This window comes from Atractosteus spatula, chromosome 1 (genome assembly GCF_055471065.1).
Source record: "Atractosteus spatula isolate fAtrSpa1 chromosome 1, fAtrSpa1.hap1, whole genome shotgun sequence".
NCBI classification, from domain to species: Eukaryota; Metazoa; Chordata; class Actinopteri; order Semionotiformes; family Lepisosteidae; genus Atractosteus; species Atractosteus spatula.
The window spans coordinates 12,229,019-12,254,528 of NC_142706.1; the positions used below are offsets into that span (position 1 = coordinate 12,229,019).

The 25,510-nt window shown below is 41.1% G+C and overlaps 1 protein-coding gene across 3 annotated transcripts in view; it reads left to right on the plus strand.

Annotated features, from left to right (window-relative positions):
* pax5 (paired box 5) overlaps window positions 1–22,702 on the plus strand; it is an 89,351-nt gene extending 66,649 nt beyond the window's left edge. For 2 of the 3 annotated variants that reach the window (XM_088912421.1, XM_088912422.1), the window contains 4 exons: window positions 4,828–4,929; window positions 14,720–14,806; window positions 16,214–16,300; window positions 22,626–22,702. In XM_088912421.1, coding sequence (XP_088768547.1) covers window positions 4,828–4,929; window positions 14,720–14,806; window positions 16,214–16,300; window positions 22,626–22,702 — 353 coding nt within the window. The remainder of the gene's footprint in view (window positions 1–4,827; window positions 4,930–14,719; window positions 14,807–16,213; window positions 16,301–22,625) is intronic. The other variant, XM_088912423.1, reaches the window with a different exon arrangement.
* Window positions 22,703–25,510: the final 2,808 nt, after the last annotated feature.

A 25,510-nucleotide genomic window follows, 5' to 3' on the forward strand; every position in this document is an offset into this window, starting at 1 on the left:
TCCCAACAAAGGAGTGTAAAACAAACTTAATATCTATGAGCAGGAAAATCGATGATGTAGTGTCCACTCATAATAACTGAACCACATCATTTTATAGAACGATAGATCTTGCCTTTATTATTGTTATAAAAAGAACTGGATCTCTACTTTTTTGAGCAGAGGAGATTATAAGAGGACGTCATGCAAGTATTAAAAGACCTGATGTTCTGACAAAGCCAACACAGGATTACTTTATGCTCAGAGTGACAAGGCGACAACAGGAAGTTATGAGGAAGTGTACAGTATGTACTGTAGGCTTGAAAACATGTTTAGGTTTAGGTTTAACACACAGCCATGTTGTTGAAACCAGTTCCCTGGGAGCCTTCAGGTTCTATAAGCTTGTTGAGACCCTCAGCTAAGTTAATGCTGCTGCAGCCTGACCAGCAAAATGGCCCCGGTTTGTTTGTATCTCCTTGGGTTATTGTGTTAAAAGTACTGTGAATGCATGTTGAATGCCAGATCATTCTATCCCTTTCAATGCCATTGTCTTAGTCTGGCACCAAGCCTTTCTCCAATCTCATTCTCACACTTAGAAAACCTGCAACTGGGGTGATCGAGCTACTTGTGCAAGCGCTGGGGCCCAGCCCCGTGCTCCTGGTAGTTTGTGTGGACATGGATCGTAGTTACTGTTCTTGTATTACCAGATTGAGTTCTCAACCTCAGCCGGGAATCCTTCCTCTGACCCGAGATGTAATTATCTTCCCCAGCCTCCAACCTGCTTGTTCCTGCTTAAAAAGCTCCTCTCCACTAAATTAAGAAAGTGAGTGAAATTGATGGCACGGGTGTCTGGGGTGTTTATGATGATGAATGGCTCTCACTCCCAAAGCTTTTATTGTCTGTGATATGTAAAGAAAGGGAAATGATTTATCATGACAGATTGTCATGTAGTTTAATGCAGTTATAAATCCCCACAATGCTGATAGGCAGGCCTGAGGGAGGGAGAGGAGTGAGGGAGGGCGAGATAGTGAGAGCTACTAGGAAAAAGGGGCAAAACAGATACTAGCAAAAAAAAAATGAATGAGAGAGATATAGGCCAAAGAAGGAGAAGAAGGAAAGCTGGGGAGAAGGGTATTTATGCAGAGAGATATAAAAGAGAAAAGATGTGAACAACTGACAAGCCCAGAAGGGAATGATGGATGCTGTCCTATGAAACGCCATGCAGTTTGACAATCCTGCTCCATAAACTATGCAACGTAAGGACCGTACAACAGAAGTGAAAATAACAATTTAGAACAGAAATAAAAAAGAATACACCAAAAATAAGCCAGCAGAGAGTATCATCAATATATTTTTTAACACAAATTACATGGCAAAAAAACAATTCACACATGTTTAAAATACTCACTCTTTGTCCAAGTTAGCACCTAGAGTGTTCTCTTTTGCCTAATTTTACAACGTGCACATTTCTGTGTAGCTTGGTAAAAGGTGTCAGCCTATGTTCTGTGAAATCCTTCTCTACCCTGAGGTTGTTGGAATTCTTCACATTCACCTAAAACTTTACAATCGGATTCAGGTCAGGAAACTGGGACAGTTGGATCGCCACTTGGATCATTTTGCCTTGGATCAAAGCAGTCTGTTGTTGTCTCGGCTGTGTCAGATTCTTGATTGATTCTGATGCTCAGATGCAAAGTTAAGACCATTTCAAGCCCAAGCAACATTTCATTCAGTAGTGTGCCCTTGTGCTCAGCTGTGTTTGTTTCTTTCAATCAATAAGATTTTCCAGACTGGGAAGAGGTGTAGCAAGCCCACATCTTGGTGGGATTGCCAGTGGGACCGAAAGTCGGCCCCTTTTCAGTTCAATGTCAACCTTGGTTCCTACTTTAGAAACAGTTCATGTTTTGATCCATTAAACCCTGAGGACAGTATGAAACAATTTGCCAGACTTGTCTGTGTACATTTTAGCCACTTTGCAGAATCGCTTCACAATTCCCAGGTTACGTTCCAACATGATGGGGTTTTTGGTTTTCCCTTAATTTGAAAGAAATTAGCGCATTTCTAAGGCGAGTACTGATATCTAATTGCAGTGCATGGCAAACAGGATACTCCCATGATGCAACTGCACATGTCATGTAGAGCAAATGAACATCTCATCAGCGTTTCAGCTGTGATCAAAGAGAAATTGCAGCTCAGCAAGTTTTTATGAACTACATGAAGATAAATTGCGACTTTGGCATATTTGTAATTGAAAACAAAATCAAGGTTATTGTGCCAGTTACAAATATGTTAAAATGATTGTTTTTTTTATGAATTTAAAAAGCTGTGCTTGCAATTTCTCTGGCTTTTAACAAATATCTTACTTGGACTCTCACATCTGGGTAAGGTCCTGGATTTACATCTCAATAAATGATCTTGTGGTTTCTTTTGAAATACCAAATGTTTCTGCCACCTGTTATGTACTGTATCATGTTTGCCTTCTGTGTACAATAGGCTTCTAGATCTCGTAGCTCTGTATCTGAAAACATTCCCACGGCTGAGTAGACTTCACCATTTAGTTTTGCTCTTCAGACTTCATGATCACTAGAACCTTTAAAACAACATCACCCAACACTTTTGACGCTCAAGGATCCCTGAACACGTTGGCACAGTTCAGGAGCTCAGACACCAGACACATTCTGAAACATACTTTAATCCCGAATAAACTTTGTGTTTTTTTTTGTCATTAGGCTGTCTTTTATCATCTATCTGGGATTTGGTGCTGAAAGTGGGATTAACACCTTGGCTCTGTTGAAGTATTTAAAAATGTTTAATAGTTTGGAGTGAAGTACGTTTTTATTCCTCAAGCAGAACAGCGCCCCGAATCTCCACACTGGGGCAGTGGTTTGGTTTGGAATTACTGGGTCAAGACAGAACAATGCCATCTGTTGGTTTGGCTACTACAGCACTTTCAGGATCATACTGATTCTGTTTTCCAGCACTTCCCAGCCAAGTTCTTACCACACAATAATAGTAGTGGCTTTTTTCTTACAGTGATTGATCAGTATTCATGTAATTCTATATACAATACATGCACTGCTAGGCAACAACCCTACACATTTGGCATTGCTTTAAAAAAATCACTCAGTGTTTTTCCTTCTTATGCAGGAATCTAATTCTGCAGTGTTCCTCTGAAAGTTTTCTTTTAATTTACCATTTGTTCATTTAATAATTGCAATTTTTTAAAGATGGAAGTTGATCCTGATAGATTTTTTGCATTATGTAGTACAAAAAGGTAGTCTTTCAGCTTTATGGATGTGTAGGGGGGAAAACTATGTTATTGATGAGGAACACCTGAAAATTAATCCATTAGATTTGATCGATAAAACCGGACAGTTTTTCTACTACAACACATCTCACTGGCGTTCATGTGTACTTTACTTTGACTTGCTGTGATCAGGCTTTTGAACATTCTGATTAATGTGTTCTGAAGTTTAAAAGCTAATTTTGTTTTAGTCAGAGATGTTATACCAGGAGGAAAGACAAGCAGGGGCCATGATTCAATTTTAGATAGTCATACAGTAGCATACATATGTATTCATAAAATGTCATACAACAGACTATTTTACTTTCTAGCAGTTCAAGAGTTCTGTGCCAGCACCTACTGTACTAGTTTTGGTCACCTGAGAAAACAAAATGGTTTCCTTGTCCTCTACTAGTTTTGTCTACATCTTTACAAACAAACTGCTTGAAGAGATCTGTCTGTGCCTTTTCCATAAAAAAACAACCCCAGCTCTCGGACCTTGACAGCTGTTTCTGACAGCTTTGCTTAAGGTCTCTGAAAGAGAGCTCAAAGCAAGATCAAAATAAAAAAATGACAATTTGGGATTAGTCTCGTGATGTGAAACAAAAACAGTTGTGGTCTTAGAATTGTCCAAAATAGAAGATGTGGGTGCTTTTGTGTTATACTGTGCAAATATGGAACAATATCTGTAACAGATTCCAATTTCCATAAAGATGAACAGACTCTTACCAGTGTATAATCCCAAGTGCCTGCTATCTGACCTTGGTGACCTGAGGCTGCCACCTGCCTGCTTATTGATTTCATACTAACACCTGTGGCATTGTACTCTTCCCGTTAGAATCCAGGGTGAAAAACAGCCTTCTCAGCTTTGAGGTCACCGCTGGCCAACCTCATTGTCAAGAAGAGTAATCTCGCTAACTAAATCATTACAGTGATGCGTGTGTTACCACTGTTTTATCAGACTCTAATTAGGCAAGGAAGAGACAGCTGATGTTAATACACTGGGCCAGGGTATTAGCAATAAGCCAAGCGATGTCACAGCTCAGCAATGTGACATTCTTTTTTTTCCTGTGTATTTTGCAACAATAAAAAAGGTGAAACCTACCAAAGCTTTGCTTTGGCTGGATTAAGAACTGTACGTATTTTTTCATATTTCCATCTTTAAAAGGCAATATAGACACAAGCTTTTGAAAACATGCTGTATGTACAGAATGTAAATATAAGTGTCCATAACCTGTATTTTACCAGTATTTTTTAACTGTAGTTTTCTAACTTTGCCATGCACTATTGTTCTACCTTGAAATGTGAATACAAACACAAAGGCTTGTGATACAGACATAATTTATGTGGTCATCCTGAATGTCTGTTGAGACAGAAAGCATTGTAGAGATATACCGTTGCACAGTTCCTCCACAGAGATTTAGAAATGTGTTTGCCACAGTGTGAGACATCCAGCAGCACAGGCTCTTACAGACCTTTGCCTGTGCTTGCGGTGCATGATGGGAGCTGCAGAAACGCACGTGGCGGTTGATGAGCGCTCAAGGCGGTGATTTGTCGGTTTGTTTTCTCAGGTCGGGACTTGGCAAGTACAACCCTCCCTGGGTATCCTCCCCACGTGCCTCCCGCAGGACAGGGCAGCTACTCAACTCCAGCGCTGACAGGAATGGTGCCTGGTGAGTCTGACCCCTCCGCATCAGCCTGTCTCGGGAGTGAGCCCGCTTTCCGCCTTCAGACAGCCCGCTGCTTTAAAACTGAAACAGCGGCGAAAAGACAAGCAAGGGGCGGGGTGAGACAGGAGTGGGAATGCCGACATTTCAGGGGCTGGTTCTGAGAGTAAAAGTGCAAGTGTGTGGGGAGATGGGTACTACCAGATAAAACATGCAGAAGACACTCAAGTCAGTCAAAAAAAGTAGACCGATCATAAAGGTTCTGGAGCAAACCAGACAGCAACAAAAAAACAAAGCAGGCAGCACTCAGATTGCTTTGATTATCCAAATTGTTTATTAGTCTTCTTTTCCATTAATACTTTTATTTTTTGATTAAAATCCCCAAAGGATGCTCAGTGTTTCGATGAGAATTCTCCTCCTCGGAGATGCAGATAATCATGACAATTTAAGTGTGGTGCAATGCGTTAAAACGCACTAGTAAAGCAATGAAGAAAATCAACAGAATTTGAAAGGAAAGGGAAACCAAATTCTTTGTCACTTTCTGATTTGAAGTAGTTGTGGCTGTTCCCCAGAATTGTTTCCAACCCGCGCTGTTAGGCTGTGAGTCCCTTTCGAAAAAGCCAAGTCTCAATTTCAGAGAATTTCTCTGGAGGCTGCTGGGAAAATGGCCTGTGTTAAATCCAAACGGATTTACCACGTTACTGTGATTTAAAAAATCTAGTATCTGGAGTGACCTTTGTACACCAGAGGAGTACATGTACTATTTTGCAGCTACTTAATTCTATTGCAGTTAGTAACGTACAGTAACCGGGCTCACTCTGTGTGATGAGACTCTTCTGACGATGTCACTACCCAGGACTCTGAAGAGAGTGGAAGCTGGTGTTACTTTGGCATATTGGGTTTGTCTGGAGGGCTGTGCAGGTCTGGCACCCTGAGGTGCCTGGCTGACGGTGGTTTCTACAGGGGTCCTGACCCACCCCACCATTTACTGGAGCATGTGGAGGAGGGGTCAAAGAGGGGGAGAGCACTACAGTCCTTGGGGTACAATGAGAAGTGTAGGATGAGGTGTTTACGGGGACATCGCTTGCTACAACTCTCAAGAGTTTGAAATCCCCCTATTGCAAGGAGACAGCCTCTGGGCATACCTGCAGGGAATCTGAACTGTGAGGGTTCCTTGATTTGCTCTTGAGCTACTGAGAAGGGAAAAGCGACCCACTAAATTAGGCTGGTGCAGCTATGGCAGTTATGTAAAATCACAGTCCAGTATCACCTCTGAATGTGTATAATATATGGAATGTATCCCCTGCTGTGTACATCCCCCTGCAAGGGGGATACAGCAGCATCTTGTTTAGATGAGAGAACAACCCCATCGTATGGCTGTCCATTGCTGTCTGGGCAAAGCCAGTGGGCTGCTCCCAGGTCCCCGAGAGATGCTGGTTCCAACCTGGGGTAAAGCCATAAACATGATAGACAGTTCTGAGGGGCGATAGCCTATCCAGGGGGACAGGATAAAGGGATTCTCACCCCTGACACAAATGGTTAGGAACAAGCTACTCAGCCATGTTAGATAAGCTGATATGCTAGCGTCAAGAAATGGTTGGGTGAGATCCCCAGATCAATTAAATACTGACTACTAAAAGGGCTGTCTGGGCCAAATGGCCCCCTCTCATTTGTAAATTCACTTGTGCATGCAGTGTTTTCAGCTTGTGTTCTCTGATGCGTGTTTCATTGTTCATTCTGAAGCCGTCTGCTGGGTTGCTTTTTGTCAGACCCTGCGAGGATTTCGAATACTTGAAATCCCGACTAAAGAAGGGATTCATTCTGAGTTTGGGACTGTCAGTGACTGGTGGGAAGCAGCATCGTTACTTTGTAGCCTGATCACAGAAATTAAGCAAGGCCAGGCCCAGTCAGTACTGGAATGGGAGACCCCTAAATGGAAGCCAGGTTGCTGTTGTAAGTGGTGTTGGTGGTGCTCTTACCTCTGGACCAAAGTTTGTCCTGACTCTTATTTTATGACATTAAAGATCCAATGACACTATCTGGAAGAGTTGGGGTGTTAATCCTGGTCACCTGGGTGGGTGCCTCATTAATGGATAAAGTTGATTCCCTCTTATATGAAAAAGCACTTTGGGATCTTTCAGGATGAAAATGCGAGGTGACATAATGTACTCAATGTCTTTTGTTACTAGAATGTCTTCAAAAATCAGACGCGGTACCTGAGATTCTTGGGTGTTATTTCTCTTTTCTTTTCCTTTAAGATTAGTTATGAATTTGCAGCCATTATTTTAATTTTTTACCCATAGAATTTAGAATTTAGCCTTCTGATTTTATAGTGACATATTATGGTTTTCTAAAATATTTTCAGCTTTTCAATAGTTGTGAGTGTGATGGTTTAAAACATATTGGTCAATATAATTGTAGTTCTGTTTAGTCACTTTGTAAAGTATAAAAGGCTCATAAAAGTTTTATTTTTATCATTTAGGACCAGATCCTACATATATTCATCCATCCATCCATTTTCTAACCACTTCATTCAATTCAGGGGGAGCGGGGAAGACACAGCCCATCCTGGAAAGCAACAGGATACACCCTGGACAGGATGTCCATCACACAGCATATACTGTACAGACACAGACACGCACACCAGGTCACATTTTTCCCTGAAGTCAAGTTAAGCTGCCAGTATGTCGTTGTACTGTGGGGAGAACAACTGGCAAAAAACAACATGAAAACTACAACTGAAACTGAAAATGGGAACATCAAATGCTGAGCTCTGAACAGATTTTCGACAGTAACCAAAGGAAAATTTCTAAACTCTTGCTGATGTTCTTTGTTGGTAAACCAACATGTTTTTTTTAAATTTATTTTCAACACTAGATTCCTGGTCTACCTAGAAAAGACCAACAATAGTTAAGTAACAAAGTATGTTATCCGGACAGATTTGCACCTGACATACTGTATGTACCCTGTATGCCTTACCCTGGATATCTTTCTTTCCCTTACTCAGCTACCCTTTTTCTTGTTTTGGTCTGAAACTTGGAAAGCCAAAACTACTGTCAAGCCGCACAGACTGTGGACGTTTTGGAAATTAATTTAACCGCGATTAAGTGAGAACAGCGTTCGAAATCCGAAGCCATGTATTCACGATGGCTCCAACCTGCATTGAGAGGAAATGGTGGAGAATGATTGAACGAGTTAAGAAAGGTTGACATTCTCCTTGTTCAAGAGCTCATATTTATCGAAAGTACGTTAAGAGTGGCCCAGCTTGTCAGCTAAGTGTGACTGCTGTCAGTGCCGCAGGGGGACCAAGGTCTGTGCAGGAAGTGGCTGTGTGGTAATTGAATTCAAATCAGGTTATGTTTAACCACTGCTCATTCATTTAAATAACTGTTGCCGTTTCTGTATTAGGACTGTTCTGACAATAGCCCTCTTACCCTCCCTTTATTTCTGCTAGGATCCCAGGGGGCTTGGCTTGTCTCTGGCACTTCCTCCTTCTCCTTGTCTGCCAGTTTGACAGTTCTCCCATGAGGGTCAGGGGTGAGGGGGGTCTTTGGGAGTAGAAGGGGTGGGGGGTGCTGGATAGGGGGGCAGTATTTGGGGGGCAATGAATAGAAAAAACAGGCAGCACAGCGCAGCCTCGAATATAGTCATTAACTGCACTTGGAAGCACAGCTGTCTTTTCTAAACAGCACTAATTTGTTTTTAATGAAAAACAGGCAGTGATCCCTAACTAATTCATTCATTCTTACTCAGTCTATTTTATAATGACCCAGACTCCAGTGAAGGGAGTAAATTATGAAAATCTAAAAAAAAAACGCCGGATCCTGTGTGCGCAGTCACACATATGCACAGAAGCTCAAGCCTGGCAACACTTATCTGCACGGTCACACAAATGCAAATGCATGTACAGAGAAATGGAGACACACAAACACAATATAAAAGCTCTTTCCCATCTACACAAAGAGAACAAGATGACTATGTGTGCAGCAGCAGATACACATCCCGCAAAGCAAATTCTATTGGCAGGTGATGTGTATCCCAATAGGATCAGAAGTGTAAAAGATCTCATCTGTAAAAACCTCAGTTAAATGTTTATTAGTGACTAATCGTTACTTCCCTTTTAGAAAATGCACCAAATAGGCTTATGGGTTATCGTGCAGGAGCTCGTAGAAATATACTGAATAGAGTCTAGATTTGTTTTTCATTCTTGAAGTGAACTGGGACTCTCAGTGAGCTCTAGATAAGGAACAGATTATAATTCAGAGTTATTACATACAGGCATATTATAATGGAATATATACGTATAGTATACATGAGTTGAAAGAGCATGCATACTTTATTTAAAGCTTTAATCCAAATGTTATCAAATGGCATAAATATAAACACAATTCAAACCCTCACATCAGAAGAAGGCTCCAAAACCTAAACGTTGTGTTACCTTTCTTCTCTTTTCAGCAGAAACTTTACTTGTTCCTAAATTCAAACACAGGCTTGCTACTGTGATTGCTTGAGAGCTTTTTAAATCAAACTGTTTGATGGCCAGTCTTTTAAAGATACCACCACACAAATAAAACATAAATATATTTGATTACATTTTAAGAATCCATCCTTTCTGTCCCAGATATTTCTGAAACCCTATCTTATATTCAAAAGAGCAGGGGTCAGTGTTAACAGTCAGTCCTGCGTGTATGAAGGCACAGCTCAGGGCAAGTGTAGCCCAGTCCATGTGAAAGCTGGAGCTGTGGTTTCTCAGAGAGGAGTGAAAACAGGAGACCAAGTGAGCTGGAGATCTGTTACAGGGTAGGTGGACACAGTGCATCACTCTCAGGAAAGCGCAGAGACCAATGTGTCCTTTAGAGGGCACCAGAGAGGGAGAGCATTTCCCTCCAGTCTGAACTTAACTGGACTCAGGCATGTTATAAAGGGGTATGTAGTATATATGAGTTGATAGAGCATGAACTCACTGTATTGAAGTATTTCTTTAAATTCACTCGGGGTAGTTAAAGCACATGCTCACCTTTGTGTCATTAAGGCATTAGCTACTTTCTTCTACATCTCTTTCATACCATAATTTCTTTGCTTGGGAACCAACCTCAAATGAGCTTATATTAAGTAATTTAAGTAAATATACAAATCAGGATGTTCATTGCATAAAGGTTTATTGCATTTCGGTTTTCTCAACTAAAGCCAACATCACTTACTGTGCATTAAATTATAGGAATTCCTTCATCCCTTTCAATCTAAAGTTTCAACTTTTCACATGTATTTCTTAATCTTCTGCAAAGATTTCCCCTAGATGATTGTCCGGGGTAAACACTGTAAACTGAGTCGCTCATTACCCCCAGAATCTGGTGGACAGACACGTTAAATGGTTGCTCTGAAGCGTGGTTCCTGGGGGTCTTCGGAAAGCACTTGATATTCATGTATTGATTTTTAAATTATACATCGTTGCTACACCGAGGCCTTCCATTCTGGGATGTGTCAAGCACAGACATGATACAACCAAGAGCTGTCAAGTGCCCATCATTCGAACTTCAAATTATTCTCCTTTCTGAAATTTATAAGATCATATTTTAATATCAAGCAGCTGGGGCAAGCAAGTTCTTAAACACGGGGTGAAAGATTTCACTGTCATAGATACGGGTTTCCAAAATATATCCATAAAATATCTTGATTAGGGCTCTGGCTGGTTCTGTATTTTAGAAACAGCAAAAGCGGTAAAAATTTGTTAAAAAAAACATTATTCGAAAAAGTTCTTGCCTTGTAGAAGGAGAAAATGCTGAACAACAGCTCCCTGAGTAATCTGATACTCCCAGTCCAAAGTCTTCCACAGAAACAGCGAGTGTGTTCTGTTGGCGACAACGTTAGTTCATTAGAGGAAATCACAAAGATGCTCTGTTCCAGTTGCTGTTAACCTTCTGGGGATAAATGCACATATACTGTAGCTTCACTTTTTTATTTTAATTATTATTATCTCTTCATGAATTAAACATTTATCTTTTTCCAAATAATCTTTGTAAACAGAACCTTTTTTCCCTTATTATTTCTAGCTTCTCTGTTTTGTGAGAGGAGGTAGTGTTTTTTTTTAAAAAACTGTTAATAGTCATTTAGAATTCTCAATTAAAATGTATTTGCTAATTCGTTATGATAAATCAAAATGTGAAAATCACTAGATATTATTGAGAGCTCATAGCTTATGATGTAAAGCAAATGGTATTTCTTTAATGATTAAAAATCTACATGACAAAATGTTGTCAATCTGATTGAATCTTTTGGAGATTTAGAAAACAAAAGCACAAATTAACCTTAAAGTTAACACATGGATAATTGATAGAGGGCTATCCAGACATAGATGGACATCCCTAACCCAATCATTGCCTGATCTTTCCTGTGCAGCTAAAATTGGTACAACAAATATCTTTCCTGTGCTGTTACAAGTATTACAGCTCTTAAACATTAATAAACAGTACAGTAAGGACTGAAAAAACAAGAGGATGATTAAAAAAACGTTAAATATTGTACAGTATGCAAGACAAACTGTGTGAAACCACAGGACTGGATGTGATGCGACGTAAAATTACAGTGTAAACTTTTATATACAAACAAAACATTTTTGTGCAGTTATTGTCGTCCCTGGGCGAGCACCATAGTTCAAGAAAATTGAACTGTGAAATACCTTTAAAAACATAAGTAAATGAGGCAAAGCGCTCACGGACACATAAAAAAAAATCGCATCATAAACCAAGGCTCCCTATTTAGGGGAAACATATTGTTTGACTGGGCTCCTTTGAAAATTTCTATGCATTTGTAATAACACAATTACCATAATTTGCTCGTTACCGCAGCCAAGATCAGTCAAGTACAGCTCTCAACATGCAGAAGTCATTGGTTGCAGTAGGGCTGCTGGTGAGTTAAGTGAGGCCCAAACAAATTAGCATGCAGATGTTCTAAATTTTGACAACAGAGCTGTTTGTCCCTGTGTTGATTTAGATGGGGGGTGCTATTCTCGGCAAGGCACTGCCCAGAAAATTGTACATGCATATTGCAGGGTGCCTGTAACAAAAACATTCAAATCAATCAGTTGTCTCATGAGAGTTAAGTCTGCAAATGTTATTTTTTTTAATTTGACCACACGCTGACGTTCTCTACCGGCCATTTGAGTGGATGTTCCTGAGGGTACAGGGAAATGCGTTGGAGATTGTGTGTTTTAATACACAAGTTACAGTGACTGTCGTAATGAAACAAATTTGGCGACGTGGAAGAGAGAAAAAATAAACTAAATATCAATAGCCATAATATAGGAATCCATGCTTTATTTTAGATGGTAAAATCTGAGCCACAAGAAATCTTGTTTACATAAATATATCCTACTGTTCTTGTCATTTTGTCTCACAAAATGAATGAGATGACCAGCCAAGTAGGACAGATTATCCAGCTGAGTGAATGAATAAATAATTGGTAGGAATATACTGTGATAAATAGTGTAATGTAAAGGATGCAATTTACTGTTCACTTTAGCGTTAAAACAGGCGTTAAACCATGTACAGCATGTCCTTTTAGGATTGAGCAACATTTAGGATAACTCAGAATGATGTTCCGAGTTATAAAAATCCCCTTGGAGAGGCTCTTGTTCAGAGCGTAGGAAGAGTAAAAACACGTCTCCGACGAGATCTTCCCTAAAATAAACTCATTCCAAAGCTTCACTCAGCCACGCTGCGACTTCTTGCTTCCCTGCAATTTCTAGTCTGATCGCCAGCTAGGCCTCTTGTCCGGAGAGTGGTTAGTGTGACTGGACTGCCGTGAGAACGTTCTCGGCCTGACCCTGCCGCACACAGCCCAGGCAAGCCTGTCCCCACCGTGCCTGACGTTGACGTGTGTCTGTGGTGCACCCTGGGTGTGTGTGACCTTGACGTGGCGGTGGTGGAGAGTCCCCTCAGAGCAGGCCCGGGCTGAGGCACTCTCAACAGCCTGACACGGCCCCGGCGGCTCTCTTCAAGGTGACGAGCGAGCGAATATCAAAAGGCCTGCGCATTGCTGTGCACCTGCCAACTGTTGAAGGTTATAATTACCTGAGCTGGCCTCCCGGTGCCACTGCTCCGCGGAGCTGCATCTTAACTGGCTCAGCGGACGCCTTCGCCATCAGTCCTGGCCGTGGACCTGCTGTGCGGGCTGAAGACCATCAGCCACCTCAGCAATTTCACCCTCCTCCTCCTGCCTGCTGGCAAGACCTTCTGCCATGCTGAATACGTTTTCCATACAAGAAACCCGAGGGGGGGGGGGAAAGTTACTTGTGGAAGACTGCTTAAACAGACTTCTAAGAATACTGTAAAGAGGAGAAAAAGAACACACACCCAAAGATTATAGAGTGCTGTCCGGTAAAACAGTCATCAGGTAGGATTCAGTTCAGTAGAATCATCAGGTCCCATTGTAGGCTTGGGTTGGCCACAATGCTGACAAAATGTTTATAAATGTAATTAAATCCTTTTTGGGTAGAGAAGGCATGCGCCAGGTTGATCCTGCTAATTGTTGAATTTGCCAAATTTGAGACAGAAAGGAAACAAAGACGGGTCCACTTCTTGTGATTGAGAGCGAAAAAGATCAGTTAATGAAAAAAATATCATGGAGGTAAAAAGATTATTATAGTAAAACAAGTATTTAAATATTTGTGTCAAAATACATATACTGTAATATATACATGTGTAACATAAATGTGTATTTCGCAAAACAAGGAGGAAGAAAACATTTTGAAAGAGAAAAACAAAGTGCACAGCTCACTAAAATCCACATTTTGTTTATCAGGTTTTTTTGAGAAACATTATCTTTAACTCTGATGATAATAGGTGTGTTTTTCTTGTCTCAGAATGACGAGACACATTTTCCTCCTTTTTTTTTTCGCAGAAAAGAAACCCCACACCCGTGTGTGACTTTGTGTAATTTATGCCCCAGTTTCAAATCAAAACATCAGGCTCTGTCAGGAATCCTCTTTGACGAGCGCGAGGCCTCGTGCCCCACAGCTCTGCGACTCCCTCCCCCCCGGCCCGTGCGGGACGCTGTCCTCTCGGGGGCCGGCTGGCGGCTGGTCCCGGGGCCGGCGGGGCCGCTGGGCCGCAGAGGGGCCCGGTGTCGTCCTGTCAGCGGCGGTGTCTGTTGCCGCTGGTCTCAGCCGCTCAGGGCTGCAGGAGGCTGACACCAGGAGCACTCAGGCAGAACAGACATAGAACTGGGAACCCGGGCCTGTCAGCCAGGGGAAGAGTTCCCAGGAGAGAGAAGGAGGGGGAGAGGGATGCTGTGAGAGAGACGGGGGGGGGTGAGGGAGCGCAGGCAAGGAAAAGGTCTCTGTTAGGGACAGGGAGGGAAGGAAATGTCGGTAATGACAGGTAAAAAAACGGGGAAACGGGTAGGGTTTTGGGGAGAGGGGGCTGTGGGAGAAGGGAGTGGTACAGAAAACAGACAGGAAAGGGAGTGTGATTCAGATGGGACTGGAGGAGAAGCTACCTCAGAGCTGCACAGGGTGTTTTCAGTAATAGCTCCCCTCTATTTGTAATCTAATCACACAGATGTTTATGTTAAAAATGCATATATGATATAGGACATTCATGATTTAATGGAATACAGTAAGCAGGTTTTTGGGAAACAATAAAAACAGGAGCAAAGTTTTAGACCAGAATAAGTGGTGAATAGTTTTCTAAACCCTTGGCCTTTCCTTTTCGGCGTCTTTTATTCTCCATGGCATGATTAGATGCTTCAAACTACCAGCTGGAATAACAAGTTTGATTTTTTTTTCATCTCATTTCAGGCAGTGACTTTTCTGGGAGCCCATACACTCATCCCCAGTACTCAACATACAATGAATCGTGGAGATTTCCTAACCCCAGCTTGTTAGGTAAGTGCAGTGGGTTCTGTTTCAGCAGTCCAGAGTATCACCCCCATTGTGCTGGAACAGGTTCTTTCCTCTGTGTGTTTCCTGGCCAGCAGCTAAAGGAATATCTGTGGCACTACAAGTGGTCCTTGTGTATAAACAGAGAGCTCCTGTGCTTACCCACGTTGAGGATTCAATAAAAGACTCAATTTTAAAGACAAATTTGACAGATTTTAATACCATTTTGTTCTGGCCTTTTACTAAGTATACACTGTGTTCACACTTACAAACTCAGTTGCAGACATCAACAGGTTTAGGATGTCTGAGGTGGAAAAACAGTTCAGGATGATTTTGCCTCTAAACAGTGGTTGGTGTTTTGCACCATTCTATTGAAGCAGCCATTGCAGATTCTGATGATAATAATGTGTGTTTATGTTTTTACACCCAGTCTTTAGCATGCTAATGTCTTGAGCAATGATAATCCCAAAGTAAATTCTGATAAAGTAGGCTGCTATGAAGTGGTGATGTAATAACCATGTTCTCTACTTGTGGAGCTCCTGGCTGGCTTGCACTAGTGTACCTGTGTCCATGTTCAAAACATATTTCCTCCAGACGTTTCACTTTTCCAAGGTGCCCTGAGGACAGGAGCTCCCTAAAGGGGCCTTTCAACCTGAATAGTATTACGCAAAACGAAAATAAAGCAAGAGACGCTGTCTATAAGTGCTAGTAATCGTAGCTTTGTATAAACTGTCTGTCCCAGTGATCTGCTAGGGGGCAGTGTCACTTTTGTACTTCAATGGACAAAAACAAGTAAAGACATGCCTTTTTTGGGATTGCCCAACTGAGTCTTACTAAATCACTAAGGAAATATAACGAAGATCAAAGTGCTAAAGATGGCGTACTTAGTTGCTTGCCCTTGTTAATCCATTAAGTGTGAAAGGGGACATTAAATTCATTACCACGAGAACGGTTTAACAGACAAGAATACCATGAAAGTCGATATTCCAGTTCCAGAATATTCCAGAATAGTTCACAATGACCTTAAAGTACTCTTGCGGAATTTTCACTCGGGAATATTTCTTAAACGTTAAGGGCAGCTGCCACACTTATTGCAGGAGGGAGGATGTCTTAACGAATGCAAACGCAGACTGCGGATCGTCGAGATTCCATTTTAGGAAAGGCCCTGTTGACAAAGTGTGAAGCCGCGAGTTGTTAAAAGAACGTTCTTTGAAGTCCGAGAGGCTGGTACACGATTCTATGGAGCCGGCAGCAGCTTAGAAGGGGCTCTCATTCTCTTCCTAAGAACATTCTTTAAATAACTGCTGAGGTGAAGCTTTGTAAATAGGACCCTGGTGGTTGGTCAGGTGCAGGAGAGTTGGCACAGGGTGGCAGACCGTGTGGTTTTCCATTCAGTCTTCTTTGCTCCCTCAGTGTTCCAGCAGGACTATGGCTCGCGCCTTGGCTCAGAAATCGGATGTACTTCGGGGTTTTTTCCCGGCCAGTCGGGCCAGATACAAGGTATGTTGAAGCATCCCAGTGGGGATCCTACTAGCCCTGGGCTGCCGCTACTCTTTGAGCCCTGTGTTGCTTGAATGGAGCAAACAGTGATTCTTTTGTGTGGAGCCAACCTGTTTTGTGAACGTCGCTGCAAGCAAACCTGTGAGCTGACAAAATCACTGCTTTGGGGTGAAACATCCAGGGGTCTCCCTCAACACCTGGTGGATAGACAGGGGGCTGGGGTGGGGGGGGGCAACAGAAAGTGTCCCTGCATGATATTCTTTTTGTGTCGACGACTTCACCCCCCAAATTACCCCCCTTCCCTCCAAAAAAATAATTTTTAGCCTTCTTTAAATTGATGCTCCAATTCAACTGGAAGAGGTCTGGACGGTGCCGGAGCTTCAGTGTTCATCATGTGGGTCATCATTGTGCAGGACACCACACCTCTGTCCCTCAGGTGCTGGGGGACCTCACCCAGCTCAGTCAGCCTCCAGATCTGCTAAGCAATCAGCTACAGCAAAGCAAGCCAGCATTACACTCACACCGCTGGGGTACTTTTACAAAGCTTCTTTCTCTGTGCAAAGCTTTTGTCTGTTGTTTCTTAAATGGGACTGAGCCTCTGTGAAAGGTAAAAAAAAACGTATGATGAACAAAGCAGGAATCTCAAAGCTACAGTAGGAAGACATAAAGTGTGCCGTGTTTTAGCGCTGGAAGCAATCCACATAGTGTGCCTGTAATGTTAGTTACAGTAGAGGAAGGTTGACTGTTTTGTTACATAAAAAAAGAATAAAGAATAATATAAAAATAATAATATGATGTAAAAAAGCAATCTTAAACAAATGCACATTTATAAACGCTATTTGCTTTATATACTAACATAGCGGTACTTTATATTGTACTGCCAAATGAGTAAAAGTTATAACAGACTCCAAATTAAATCATGTGTGGTAATTATGAGCCATGGGCTGTTATGGGGTAGTGTTCTTTGTAATAATTTCAGCATTTTAGAATAAATAGATTACTAGAGGGCACATTCAGCAGATCGAATCGGTGAGAAAACTATATTGTTGGTTCAACAATCACTAGGCGTTCTTTTCAAACCTGTAAAAAAAATGTTTAATCTTGCTCTTGTTTCATGTTAGATAATTCATCCCCAGAGTTTGCTTTTTTTACCAAAAGAAATCGACTCAGGAGATCTCGGAGCCTGCTGGTTTTTAATTCACCTGTCCCCGTAACTTGGTTTCTTTGGCACAAGTTTGCAGGGGGAAGTTCTTCGGGTAGCGCGGTCTCCATCTGTGTGACTGGGAAGGGGAGCCCATTTCTGAGCAGAGTTATTAAACACCAGCAGCCTTGCTTGAGCTAATGAAGAAAAACGATTCGCCAGCAGGCCGTCTGATCCTTAAGCCTTTTCATCATTTTAGCTCATCACGGTTTCCGTGAACGCAAGTGATCAAGATGAATTAGTTTTTGTTTGAATGTTCCTATGGAGGCTGGTGGGAGATTTTCGTAATTTGAGCTGACAGAAGCTTGGCAGCAGCTTAACTTGCTGCACCCTGTCTAGTGTTTTATGCTATCCCAGCTCTCCTCGCAGACCTTACCAAGGATTCAAAGATTGATAGCACAAGGTATTGCCATATTTTGTTGGGATTGAGGGTGGCATTTATTAATGGTTTCCATACAGTACATAAAAAAGTGCTAAAGTGCTAACCCACAACTTGAAGGTTTGCAGGGTAACCAACCTGAATTGTTGGTTTTGTGCAAACACATTTACAGGATTAAATGAGATAAAGAAGATGAAGAAAGGAAATAAGAATGAGTGTGAAGTTGTTATATCTGTACTCTTTGTGCTATGTTACAAATGTAGGGTATGCACTTTAACAAGGTATTTGGGAAGCCATATAGGCATAAAATCTAGAAACTTAAAATTAGAGGATCTTTCTGTCATATACAGTACAAGGCCTAAAATACAGCAGATGGTTTTCACCATACTGGAATATTACCATGGGGTCTTTAGAAAAGATTAACAGCCATGGATTTGTAGATAAAAAGAGTAGAAGATATATAAGAAATAACCTATTGTAAGAAAAACAAGTCTGGAGTTCACTTTACCTTAGATACAGCTGTACATGGCAATAATACACACATACTGTAAAAGATACAGTAATAAGAAGAGCTATAGAACAGATTGCAATACAAACAGAGAAAGATACTGTAGCTACATACACAGTGTATTATATCATTATTTATATTATTATAATGTATTATATTTAGTGTAGTGATGCCGTGAAGGGGCTAAATAACAGATAGGAGGCACATTTTTTTCTTCTCTTGACTGAAGCCATTACCAGCCATGCTTTGACCTTTCTGGCTGAGTAAATTAGAATCATTAGTTGACCCTTTTCCCATTCTCCGTTAGATAAATAATCCATTTTTTTGTGCTTTTTTCCTGAGGGCAGAATGAACATGTCAGTGAGCAAGGCAGGGCTGAAATGATCGGGAAGCAAGCGGTCGTTAATGATGGGGGGGCCTGGGTGAAGTGGCAGAGCTTTTCTTCCAGGGTGGAGTCAGACGATCGGAATAATTGATCAATAGTCAGCAACTGAGCACTTTGACAATGAAAATCCATGTAGCTCATGAACGAGTGCCAGAGGAACAAGGAAAAAATAGCCTGGAGGAGTGCTGAAATGAAATGAGTGCTGAAATGCAAAATCCAAAATGCTGTAGCTGAGACAAAATAGGCATGAGTACCAGTAAAGAGAACCAGCCCAGGTAGTGACATGTTGGGTATCCTTTTATGTTGCCAATACAGTAACATGCAAATCTGTGAATTGTAAAATTGGCTCATTAATGTGGCATTACATTGTAATTACATTACAAAACATTAAAAACAATTAGATAAATTCTGAATATGGGAACAGAAAACAGATATACAGTATTTAAAATGAACTTTGAATAACTGCAGATTCTTTTGTTTTCCATGTCATTTGTAGATGGTTCCCTTTGTGGGTTGTGTTGTGAATGTTTTAGAACACCTGCAGTATCACTTAACACAAGAAAATAGTGGGACCTCCTGTACCTTTGTGTCTCACTTTCCCTTTGTCGTTCAGTGTGGTCTTTACTGGTGTTTGGGAGATTAATATGCTTTTTAATTGTAATCAGTTATTGCAAAAAGCAGTAAAGCACCTATGTGAAACTATTAGTTCTTTTGCAGTACACTGTCCACCTGTTACAAGGTTTTGCTGAGATTGTCCTCCATGAGTCAGCACCTCTAATATTCAACTTGTAATTCATTATGCTACAGCTAGGTACAAAACAGGGTTTTGCTTTTGCTACCACAAAAAAGAAAGCAAAATTCTTCCTTGTGCATCCACTATCTGCTAATGTCTTCATACTGTAGGTTTATTTCTAAAAGTTACTGAAGGACTGACATCACGACCAGGCTGGTAAATGTAACACTTCTATTTAGGCTTGAGATGTACAGACATTGTAACTCAGGTCACTTTGGTCTCAATTAAAAAAAAAAGATTCAGAATAACATCACACATACCCAGATGAACGAGTGATTAATTACATTTTTTTAATTGAGAGTTTAATTGGGAATAAAAATCCAACGTTTTTTGACTGTTGAACTCAAGCAGTAAAATACATCCTTTTTTAATCCATTCTCATTTTCCCTTCTCGTAAGAAAATGTACTGGACTATTCATTGATTTCTTTTTGTTTAATGTATTACACTTCTCCACAAAAAGCTTTTCTTTATTTTTTACCTATTAATGTATTTGTTTGTTTTTCAGTTATTTTAATGCATACAAATCCCTTATTCATGAACATATGTGAATTAGAGACACCCACAGCATTTTCTTAATATGAAGTTCTCTGCTTTCCTACTTTAGAGATGAGTATTTAGATCACACTATTTATTTGTTTAAGATAAGGATTTCCTAGTGGTTACACAGCCTGATTACAAAAAAGGAAACAAAAATCCTATTTAACTGTACAGTGTCCTTAACAATTTGGATTCAGAATTTTTCATATTATAAATGTACAACCAGTATTTTTTTCTTTCTAAGTTGTTTTAATTATAAATAACAAGCATGTGACATGGCAGTTAGTGCTGTGTGTACCTCATCGCTTCTGTTTTTGGGGTTCAATTTTGGCTTGGGGTGCATTCTGTGTGCAGAGTGCATAAACTCAAGTCTTTGTGGGTGTTTTCTGGGTGCTCTGGTTTTCTCCCATAGTCCAAAGACATGCTGTTCAGGATAATCTAAATTTCTGAATTGCTTAATCTTGTGTGTGAGAGTGCGTCCTTTAATGCAATAGAATGTGTTGTACAATATAAACTAGGTGAACACACTGCAGTTGAAAACAATATTGTATTTGTTTTAAACACTCATCTTGTCATCAGTCCTGTGACATTATAAACTTCATATATTAATATATTGTTTCATACTCTATATATTTTAGAGGATAGTCAACATGGCTTTTGAAAAAAACAGCTTTTGCTTAATTACCTTTTTACTTTGAACAAACAGCCACAGTAATGAACACAGACATACAATATGGTGCATGAAGATATTCAGAAGTCTTTTAATAAAATTCCCCATAAACGATTCATTCTTAAATTACACGTGGCAGGCAATCAAGGAATTGTGTGTGCCTGTTGGATTGAAAATTGGTTAATACATTTTATATTCAGCAGGTTTATGTCTTCTTTGCCTTTAATGTTTTTTTGTTATAAACCCACCCAATCTGGAATACCAGTTGGTACATTGTTCACATCTCAGGTCATACTTAAGAACACTGCAACCGCACACAGGAGAGATCAAGGAAGTGTCGGCTTTATTTCCTCCTTTAACCCCACCCACCTTGGAGTCACTTATTTATTTGAACAAATCATAAGCTGTGATGCAAAAGTTTCAACACTGAGTGCAGGAGAGGGGCTTCCCTCACTGCCAGTAATAGGGGCCTGCAGGGGGCACTGTGTCATCAGGAACCAGGAGTGCTCAGTCAATTGTCCACTGTCAGTAGGGAAAATCCCAGTCACAGTAGGCTAGTGAGATGGCCCAGGCATGAACTTGTAACACCTGGGTTATAGAGCTCAAATAGCACTTGAGTAGGTGTCTTCACCAGTTGAGCCACTATCATTTAATTCTGTGGTTACGTAGGTGCCTGATAAGTAGTAGATAGAATGAGGTTATAAGATGTTTGTACCGTCAGATGGATGTACCTCTGCCATCAGAGCATCATGTGGGTTAATGTGGTTGAGCAACATCTTTAAGGCTATTTAATTAGCACCCTTTAAGCATCAAGGGGATGTTATTTTTGGAACCTTCTACTGGCACCATTATGGATCCTTTTCTGTAGGTTCGTAAATAGGTTAAACAACATCATTGTGGAATAAGCAGTGAATTCAATGTGGTGAACCAAGCCTGCAACAGACATTAACATGTTCTCTGAGGCTTTTCCTCGTACCAGGATCAGAACATACACAGCCTTCAAAGTGGCAGTTGCTCCTGCTGTCATCAACGGGGGTCACTGCTGCCCATTAAACCAGGTAGCTCCCACCAAACTCCCCTGCCCCTTGTGCTGGGTTGTGCTTGGGTTGCTGCTTGTTACTTTCAGGCTCTCTTCATCAATAACACCATAGCCTTGACTTGACCCTGGAATCTGTATGCTGTGGGTCTCATCATGCAGACTGAGCAGAGATCAGGGGCTTACAATGAATCAGCCAGCTATGAGTAGCCTTTTCTTTTTAAGCAGCTGGCTAACAGCTTTGATTGTGACTGTGATTGTGATTGATTATGGGCAGTAGCTACAGTATGTCACCCTGCAGCTCACAGCTATCAGCTAATCAGGTGTGAGCCTGGCCAGTACCTGGATGGGAGACCGCCTGGTAAAGCTAAGGTTGCTGCTGGAAGAGGTGTTAGTGGGACTAGTAGGCTCACCCTGCGGTTTGTTTAGGTCCTAATACCTCAGTATAGTGATGTATGCTGTCCTTCAGATGAGATGTAAAACCGTGGTCCTGAATCTTGGTGGTCATTTAAAATCCCAGAACATTTCTCGAAAAGAGTAGGGGTGTTTATTTTAGTGTCCTGGCCAAATTTCCCATTGGCCTTTACCAATCATGCCCTCCTAATAATCCCCATCTATAAACTGGGTTCATCACTCTGTTCTCCTCTCCACTGATAGCTGGTGTGTGGTGAGTGTACTAGCATGCTGTTTCTGCTGTTGCATCATCCAGGTGGGGACTACACATTGGTGGTGGTGGAGAGGAGTCCCCATGACCTGTAAAGCACTTTGAATGGAGTGTCCAGAAAAGCTCTAATTATTATTGTGTTTCCTTGCAGGCTCTCCCTATTATTACAGTGCCGCTGCGCGAGGCGCAGGCCCTGCAGCTACAGCCACCGCGTACGACCGCCACTGACCACCCCTTTCCCTGGCCCAGCTCCACCACAGCAGAGAGAGAGGCGAGAGAAAGAAAGAGAGAGAAAGAGCACCAGCGCTGCCCTGCATCTATCTGCCCGGGGGTCTGGTGTGTGTGTGTGTGGGGGGGGGGGGGGGGGTTGCTGGGATTTTGAAGAAACCCACCCACAGAGACATGCTGACACATTCCCACATCCCCTGCAAGTGAGGCGGAGTTCCATCCACGCTTGTGGTCATTCCACACTGTCCCAACTCTGCCTGACATCCCTCTCGGACACACCTCTCACAAGTCAGTCCTGACCTTGCAGTCACATGCCTTTCGGAGCAGACATGGAGAAAGTGGGAAAGTGGAAAGGAGAGGGGAGATATTCACATTTTCAGTTGACCCAGTGGCTTGGAGGTATTAAAATCCAGTCTCTAAGGGTTTTCTAAGAGGTGAATAGCTCTTGCTCTTTTATAAATTCACCCAGCCAATGGAGGGAGGCATCACAACAGCCTTCAGTTACACACTTAGTAACAGATGCCACAAGACAGCTAATCTGTTTTCTTTATGATTACTTATGTTCTTTTGTGATCGATTTTTGGTCCTAGCAAGTGTGCGATTGGTTATTTATTCCAGTAGTTATTCAGCAGCCTCATGCCACAACTGAAAACCACACTCGCTCGAATGCAAGACTTGGCACATTGTGGATAGCGTAACCGACACCCGTGTGGATACTGTATGTTTTATTTGATCCTCAATCCACTAAAAGTCCGCTCATCGCAAAGATGAAACTAGTTTGATTACAGATGTTGGCATTTCCTCTCATGCATGGGCTTTAATTTTTGACAGACTCCTGTTTCCTCATAGAATTCTAAAAATGTCTCAAAGGAGAAATAGACAATACAGTCAGGATTTATTTCATTTCGTGTCCTTCTATTTGGCCTGCTTTCAGTGCTTTTATTGCTGTTTCTGCTCCCTTCAGCATTGAGTTTAAGTCAGTGAAGAAGAGTGTCAGTAATAAGCGAAAAAGGAGTTCATTGCTTTTGAAATATCCTTCACTGTCTGACAGTTCTTAGCTCCCCTCATTATAAAATCCTTATATTTCAGAACCCTCAATTGTTTCTAAATTACCTACTCATAATTAGAATGATCAATATACATGTAGAATTTAAAGTACCGATTGTTTCAAAGTACTGCAAAGGTGTGGAGGAGTGAGCACGTATCCCTCCTTCACTTCTTTCGCAGTCTGGATTAGGGACAGATTAAAGAAGATTAATATGGTGGTATGTGCAATACTCATATTAAATATGTGTGCCAAGACAGCAACAAAGAACACTTAAAGAAAAGAGAAGCTTAATTTTATCTGAATGAAGATCCTCTTTAGCAGAAAAGAGACAATGCACATAAATGTAAGATTTTTTTTTTCAGGTTTATTTCTTGGTTGAGACCAACCATGGACATGTGTGTTGTTGGGTCATGTGTAGTCATGACCTTTTATAGTCCAGACTGATGTCACTGGTATTCTCACACTTCCAATATCCGTACTACAGCAAGACGTGAAAACTGTACATACTGATCCTCTCTCTCTTTTCAGCATTTTGATACGACTATTTTAATTCCCAGCTCTGTCAGACCACTGCTTAGAAGCTGTATATGAAATTTCAGGCAAACCTGGCGTCTGCAGAAGCCCAGCTTCCCAGATCAGAGATAAACATCATCACGCATCACAGTATTTTGACTTGTGTGTTTGGGAAGAGTTTTATGGAGCCGAAATGAAGAAGCAGAAAAAGGGAGGGAGTAGAATACATCTAGTTTGAATATTTTAACTCTCTGAGTCTATTGTGTGTTGTGCTTCATACCTTTTCCAGCTTAAGCTCTGCATACATTTGGGAGCAATGCAAAAGGGATGTGTTATCTTGTCCTTTTTTATCATACACCGGTCACGTTGTGATGTTTCTGTTACAAAATGATCTGCCAAGGACACAGCCAATTGTACAATACCTCTGATTGTTTTTAGCTTCCCATATAAGGAGTAGGTATTTTTATGAAATCCCGTTCTTAAAGTTATAAAGCTTCTTAAATTCAATTTATTTTTGAAGCATTTCCTTCTCTTCTATTTCAAATTCTTTAAAATTGGGTGACTTTTATGGCAGATGCACTTGCCTGTTTTCTCTGTTTTTAGGAGGGAAACTAAACACAGAACGATCATTGTCTGTCAGGGCTGTTACTGGTTACTGATATTTAAAAATTCTAACCAATCTATATATTCCATATGTCCTGCCTCCCACCACAAAAAAATAATTATAGAAGCGAGGAAATGTCTGTGATGAAGCACACACTCCTGTCTGTGGTGGGAGGGTGACTTCTGATGCTGATGCAGTATTGGTGAAGATAATGAAATCTGAATAGAAAAAAACCTCATGGGCAAGATTTAGCATTGAGTGCAGTTTCGCCCGCACACACAAAGTCATGATACACAGCCCCATTAAAGACCCACAGAATCTCTCTTTGCTGCAGGAAGTGATGGGTTTGGTTGCTGATTGACAGGAACGAGAGGGGGAAAAATAGAAATGTTTGAACATGACAAAGCATCCCAAAGCAGTGATGAGAAAAATGAAAGTTTTCAAATTAATTGCTTATCAATAACTCTCTGCTGAAGCAGATAAGTAGAATAATTATAGGGACCATAGAATTAGTCTCAAAGTACAATCAATATTGACAGTTCATGCCTTTTCATTGATGATGCCTATTCTTTAATGAATAGACTTAAAAATGTTTCTGTTTAACTTCACTTCCTACAAATGTTCTGTTTAGTGGTTATTGCGT